This window comes from Poecilia formosa, unplaced genomic scaffold, assembly GCF_000485575.1.
Source record: "Poecilia formosa unplaced genomic scaffold, Poecilia_formosa-5.1.2 Scaffold587, whole genome shotgun sequence".
Taxonomy (NCBI): Eukaryota; Metazoa; Chordata; class Actinopteri; order Cyprinodontiformes; family Poeciliidae; genus Poecilia; species Poecilia formosa.
In genome coordinates, this window is record NW_006800526.1 from 50,920 (window position 1) to 57,988 (window position 7,069).

Consider the following 7,069-nt stretch of genomic DNA (forward strand, 5'->3'; position numbering starts at 1 on the left):
AACACGCTTCTAATTGACTGTTAGGGATGTAGGGATGCTCAAATATGAAAAATTGGACTGATATTGATATCTGATAGTAACACCGGTATTATGCCAGATTTACCAATATTTCATTTTATAATTTTTTTTATCCGATTACTCGATTAATCGTAAGAATAATTGATAGATTACTCGATTACTAAAATATTCGTTTACAACAGCCCTAGTCACAATAAAAGTCTCCAACAACACAGAAAAAAACTCTCTAGATTTGTCAGTAGCTCTTATTTAAAAAAGAAAAAGAAAAAAGGGGGCCTTGGAGGAGACTGAAAATTTGATAAATACAGCAACAAAGTGGATAAGCTGACAGTAGTGAATCTGATCACAGTCCACTAACCCCTCCCTCATCGCCACACTCGGCTGTCTCTCTTGGCTCCATATATAAAACAAAACTAATCAATAATTATCGATAGACTGATACGAAACGCTTATATTGTCCAGCCCTACTTCACAGATTTCCTGCTTCCACAGCTGGGGGGTTAGCCCCCACCCTGTATTTTAATACATTCTTATTTGTATCAGGTGTATTGCTGAGTGAACTTAACATGAAAGTGTCATGTCTGCAGTTGTAGGCTTGGTGTGCAGTGTGATCTGCTACGTGAAGTATCGCTGGAGGAGAGAGGAGGAGGAGACGAGGCAGATGTATGACATGGTGGAGAGGATCATCGGTAAGATCAGCACACTTCACATCACAACTTGAAGCAAAAAGCAGAAATCAGTGTAAACTGTTGTGGTCCAGATGTGTTAAGGACCCACGGTGAGGCATGCCAAGAGAACCGGGACCTAGAGCCTTACCTGCCCATCCCCCATGTCAGAGACTCCCTGGTTCAACCCCAGGATAGGTGAGTTCCAAAAGTAGCAGGAAGCGTCCGTCAGCCTCCAGAGACCAGGTTAACCGAGTTACTCCTCAGGAGGAAGATGAAGAAGGTTTGGGAGCGAGCCGTGAAGTTCCTCTCAGCTAACGAGTCCAGGATCCGGACAGAGACGCAGCAGATCAAGGGAGCAGACTTCATGGTGTGGAGGTGGATCCAGCCGCCCCTCAGCTCTGACAAATCCAAGATGTGGCAGGGGAAAGGTACCATGCTGCTCCTGCTATTTATTTATTTAGTAATTTTTGTTTGTTGCTTTTAAGATTTGATAGTTGTGTGTTTAAGCATTGTCAACAATGTCTTCCAGTAACATAATTACCTGGTAATATTTGACATTTCCTGTTAACTTAACATTTTTTAATACAAAAACTCGGCGGCCCGACCAACAGGCTTAGCAAATTTTCTGGATAAAACCCTGACTTAAATGATCTCAGTTAGAATAGCAATTCATTTCCCTCTAGGGACAAATGGTTATTTTGAATCAACCTGTAAACCTCAGGGTTTGCCTTCCCTCATGTTGTCATTTCCTGTAGAGATGCATAATAGGAGAGCATGCAGAGACAGGCAGCTTCTGACTTTGACTGATTCTGTCAAAGTCTTAGAGCTGCAGCAGACTGCTGCATGGCAGCTGGTTTACAGCCAGGAAATGAATGCCGGTCTCATGTTCGTGTTTTTTCCCAGCATTCCCTCTAGATCGGAGGAATTCACCGCCCAACAGTCTGACTCCATGTCTGAAGATCAGAAACATGTTTGATCCAGACATGTAAGTACCTCCATGATTGAACTGCCGAAGGCTCTCCTTCTCCAACCTGTGTGCAGATTTTCAGTGTGTGTGTGTGTGTGTGTGTGTGTGTGTGTGTGTGTGTGTGTGGTGTGTGTCTGTGTGTGCGCGTGCAGGGAGGTTGGTGACAGCTGGGATTTGGCCATTCAGGAAGCCATCCTGGAGAAATGCAGTGACAATGACGGCATCGTCCATATTTCTGTTGATAAGAACTCTAAAGAGGTGAGCTGTGTGGTGTCATTGAGTCGGGTTTGTTCTGTGTTTCTGAAGCGGGTTGGTTCTGTGGTTCTCCTCCACTGACTGTGTGTTTCCACAGGGCTGTGTCTATGTCAAGTGTCTTTCTGCAGAGCACTCAGGAAAAGCCTTCAAAGCCCTGCATGGCTCCTGGTTTGATGGTGAGTTACATGCATTAAGTTGTGTGTGCGTGTGTGTGGCTCTGTATTATAGTGATGCGTTTGCTTGCAGGTAAGCTGGTGACAGTCAAGTATCTGCGTCTGGACCGGTACCACCAGCGCTTCCCGCAGGCCCAGGGCTGCAGTGCGCCCCTGAAAGCGTCCAGCCTCCACCAGACCCCGGCTCCCTGCCCACTGCAGCATGGGGGCCCCAACTCCTCAGGCTTCTCCTGAGAGGGCCCCTCCCTGTATCATAGAACTGTGGCCCCGCAGCGAGGCGGCAGCACAAGCTGTTCAGTGGTGCAGAGTTTTTAAAAACATCAACTTTATATTTCAAGTGTCATAGAATTGAAAACAAAGCAAAGTGAGTATTTATTGTTATTTTTGTTCTCTTCCATCGCTCATTGCCACAGTGGAGTCATGTATGTATGTAAGCTTTCAGTGCAACACTGTCACTGTTCACTTCTGTTTATCACCGCCTCCATGCTGGCAACTGGAAGATGGGAATCCTTCTGAAGCACAAGTTTTCCATCGTAGTGTGTGTGTGTGTCTGTGTGAGAGAGAGAGGCTGATGATCTGAGCACACATCCTGATGCTTCCGTCAGCAGACTGAGTGCATCTGCAGGAAAACCCTGAGATTATGCAACAGCAGCGTTCCAGCATGTTGGAAAAACTCCATTTCTTTAGCTCCATCTGACTGCCCAAAGGGGCACCACCTGACTCCTCCCCTCACCCACACTCACAGTACAGGCTTAGATTAGATTAGATTAGATTAGATTAGATTAGATTAGATTAGATTAGATTAGATTAAACTTCCTGCTCCACCAGAGTCAGTGTGACTCGTCCTTAACCATGATGTCAACACTCTGATGGAAGGATCCTGAACTCCACGTATCCCACACACTGCAAGCATCTGAAGCATTGGAAGCTTCCAGTCTCCTGTTTTTGCTGCACTTTTATATTCCTAAAACATGACATGAGCTGATACTTGTTTTTAATGCAGATAATACAATATCAGACTCAGTTCTTGCTGTGTAAAATTGTGCATATAGTTTTCATATTTTGTGTTTGCTTGCTGCAGTGACAGTTTACTGCAAATGATCCAACTGTGCCTTAAATTGTGCTTTTTTTTGAACTGGCACTGCTTTAGAGAATGTACCGGATATAGAAAATACTGAAATTGTTAGAGGAGAAATGAGGAAGACGTATAGTTCTTAGTTTGGAAACTTGGAAGTTGGCGTTTTGTAGAAGTTTCCTTTGATATTAAACCAAAAGGTTCTATTTATTTTCATTTTTAATGAGGGTTATGTCTATTTTAATGTCACTAGACCTGTTGTATGTTTTTCATTAATGATTGACACTTGCTTTGTAAGGATCGTCAGGATGTTTAAGACAAAATAAAGTGAACACTTTGAGAAATAAAGGAGCATTTAGAGCTTGACTCTGGACCATCTGAACGCTCACAAAGGGTTGGACACTATTGAAAGGAATTCTTATATGAATGTTGTGTTTCTTCACTGCATCCCACATTATTCTGGCCGTTTATGGCTGCAGATAAGTTCTACGTAATCAGAATTAAATCAGGTTATGTGTCTTATCAAGTTCTTATTTATTGATCCAATGGGTCTAGTCACAGCTCTGCATCTTCACAAGCCAAAGAGCCATTTTTGCCTAACCCTAACCACAAATGTCATATTCTGAAAAGAAAAAAAACAAGAATTTTTTATATAATATAGGACATTGTCATTTTTAAAGAGCCACCATTTCTAGTTTTAGTTCTTAAAAACAAAATTGTCACAGAAGACAATGGACACATCAGTGTTGTAGTACTCGAGATCGGTCTTGGTTTTTGATGGTCTCGGTCGCTGAGGACTCGGCATTTTATTTCAAGACCAGTCAAGACCGCTACTGTGAAAATATCACTAAACGTACAGCATACTGTCCAGTTTATTTGTTAACATCGTTGTTTTCAGTGGATGCAAAACACACCGATTAAAATCCAAGCAATTAACGTGTTTCTGTTACTCCCCCCTCCCCACCTTTCACTCGCACCTTGCGCTCCAAGACATGCGCAAGACATGGCGCACTCTGGGCGCCAGAAGATGTCTGTGTAATCGTTAGTAATAGAATAGCGCTGCATAAATCATAAGAAAATCGATGGCCAAAGCTAACTCAGCATCGCTTCGCTTTCACAGACGGTGGGGACAAAGTCTAACTTTTTTCGTTACTTAGAAAAGTAGCTCAAAGAAAGGTAAACTCCGTTGACATGATGCTAGCAAAGTTAGCTGTAGCTGTGTTTTTTCATCACAGCATTTGTGATGGAAAAAAAGTCACTCACTGCGCTGAATTATTGTGCAGAGGTATTTACTGACTTGTCGCATATATGGGACAACGCTGTGTCCAAAAATCTGCAATATGGTGATGTGACATTCAGAAACTGTCCAATTCTTCTGCACGGCTCTTTACTTATTAGATAGGACTGGAGTGTCACTGAGAACCGTTGTTCTGTCAGAGTACCATATGCTGTCACAATAGCATTCATGCAGTGAGTACCATGCCTGCGCATGCGCATTAATTAGTCCGGCGTCAGAGGAGTTGTCAGTTCACCATATGCAAAAAGTTATGACGAAAATAAGTCATTAAATTGTCTTCAATTATAACTATATAGGTATACATGCGTTGTCGTGGTTTCAAAGTGTATTTAAAGCAGGTTCTGACTGCAGCTGGAGTCAACTACAACACACGCCCGTGTAGAACTCATTAACCTACTTACTAAGTCAGGATGCCATACAACTGTTAATAACAAAGTGCATGATCTATGTCATGATTCTATGTTGCTGATTAAATGAAATCTTATGGTAATGACCTGACAGATATAGCCGTGAGTTCATGCGTGCTAATCTTATGACAATCTGACCTGACAGAACACCAGTTCTTTGTCTTGTAATGCTCTGCGTACACTGCAGTAGCTATCATTATTTTATTTAATTATGTACGTTGATATTTTCTTAACAAATAAATAAAACACAAGAATGACAGAGCATGCAGAGCATGCACATTGCTCTTTGATTGTTTTCATTCAAAGTGGCAGCTGTAATCTGTGCCATGGTGTCAGACTGCCTGGCTTCATATAGCGGGAGAGAGGGTGTGAACAGTCACAGTGAGCGCCTTGTGCTTAGTTACTTCTTGCTTGTTGCTCCTTGGTCAGTGTTCATAGTTGAGCGTTATTTACCATCAGGGCATTGCCTCAATTGCTATGTTTAATGGTGCAGACAGTGGTGGTTTCTGACATGAGCAATATGGGCAAACGCCCAGGGCGTTATCTTTTTAGGGATGTCACCAGAACACCACGCATTGTAGCACAGAGATGGAATATTTAATATTGGTAAAATAAATGTATTAAGTATTTAATATCTAGGTGTTTTTATGGGAATGTGGATCTTTCAGATCAATTTGAGAAGCAATTTTGATCATATTTTACATTTTATTGTCATGTAGCGCATGATCTTGGCTTCCTCAACAAGTCCAGTCTGCTGTGTCTCTTATACAGGTCCTTCTCAAAAAATTAGCATATTGTGATAAAGACCAAGACCAAGGCCACTGGTCTTGATCTTGACTCGGTCTCGACTTCCCTCGGTTTTGGTCTTGACTTGGTCTTGGACCCTAAAAGTCTTGGTCTTGTCTCGGTCTCGATACACTCTGGTCTTGGTCTCGGGTGAGGTGGTCTTGACCACAACACTGGGACACATTTCTTCCATGGGATGCTAATATTTATAAAAAAAATATTGTTGGGTTGAAATCCAAAGCAAATGGAAAATGAAAGGACAAGCCTGGGAAGAAAACAGTCAAAGCTGAGACTTGTTTCCAGGGAACCCTAAATTCTGAGACACCACTAGAGGACAGGGGGAGGCCGTTGACTAGACGTAAAACACCTGTGGGACTCTAAGCCTCAGCCGGTCCATACAGAAGACAAGGAACCTCTACAGTCAACCTAGAAGATGCCACTGGTGAAAAAATACCAAACAATAAATAAATAAATAAATTGGCTTTATTAGCTATTATTGTACTAATTCAAAACTCAAATTCTACTCAAATAATAATAAAAAAATACTTTATTGATTCCAAACGAACATAAAATGTAATTTTTCAATTATTGTGAATGGTGATGGCTGTTGACAAGAAAGATCTCTTGTAGCAATCTGTATTCTGTATTACTGTGACTCAACAACAGACTGATGGAAGATCTGCAGCATCTTGCTGCAAACCTTGAAGGATCTTGGCTTCCTCAACAAGTCCAGTCTGCTCTGTCTCTTATACAGGTCCTTCTCAAAAAATTAGCATATTGTGATAAAGTTAATTTTCCATAATGTAATGATAAAAATTAAACTGTCATATATTTTAGATTCATTGCATACCAACTGAAATATTTCAGGTATTTTATTGTTTTAATACTGATTATTTTTGGCATACAGCTCATGAAAACCCAAAATTCCAATCTTAAAAAATTAGCATATTTCATCTGAGCAATAAAAGAAAAGTGTTTTAATACCAAAAAAGTCAACTTTCAAATAATTATGTTTAAGTTATGCACTCAATGCTTGGTCAGGAATCCTTTTTGCAGAAATGACTGCTTCAATGTGGCGTGGCATGGAGGCAATTAGCCTGTGGCACTGCTGAGGTGTTATAGAGGCCCAGGATGCTTCGATAGCGACCTTAAGCTCATCCAGAGTGTTGGGTCTTGCGTCTCTCAACTTTCTCTTCACAATATCCCACAGATTCTCTATGGGGTTCAGGTCAGGAGAGTTGGCAGGCCAACTGAGCACAGTAATACCATGGTCAGTAAACCATTTACCAGTGGTTTTGGCACTGTGACCAGCAGGTTGTGCTGAAAAATGAAATCTTCATCTCCATAAAGCTTTTCACCAGATGGAAGCATGAAGTGCTCCAGAATCTCCTGACCCTGCCCTTGATAAAACGCAGTGGACCAA

At 41.7% G+C, this 7,069-nt stretch overlaps 1 protein-coding gene across 1 annotated transcript in view; it reads left to right on the forward strand.

Moving 5' to 3' along the window:
- The window catches only part of lemd3 (LEM domain containing 3), a 10,069-nt gene extending 6,547 nt beyond the window's left edge, over window positions 1-3,522 (forward strand). Inside the window, 7 exon segments of the mRNA XM_007541080.2 lie at window positions 606-707; window positions 779-881; window positions 951-1,114; window positions 1,590-1,671; window positions 1,806-1,911; window positions 2,006-2,084; window positions 2,155-3,522. Coding sequence (XP_007541142.1) covers window positions 606-707; window positions 779-881; window positions 951-1,114; window positions 1,590-1,671; window positions 1,806-1,911; window positions 2,006-2,084; window positions 2,155-2,315 — 797 coding nt within the window. The 3' untranslated portion in view covers window positions 2,316-3,522.
- The last annotated feature ends 3,547 nt before the right edge of the window (window positions 3,523-7,069 follow it).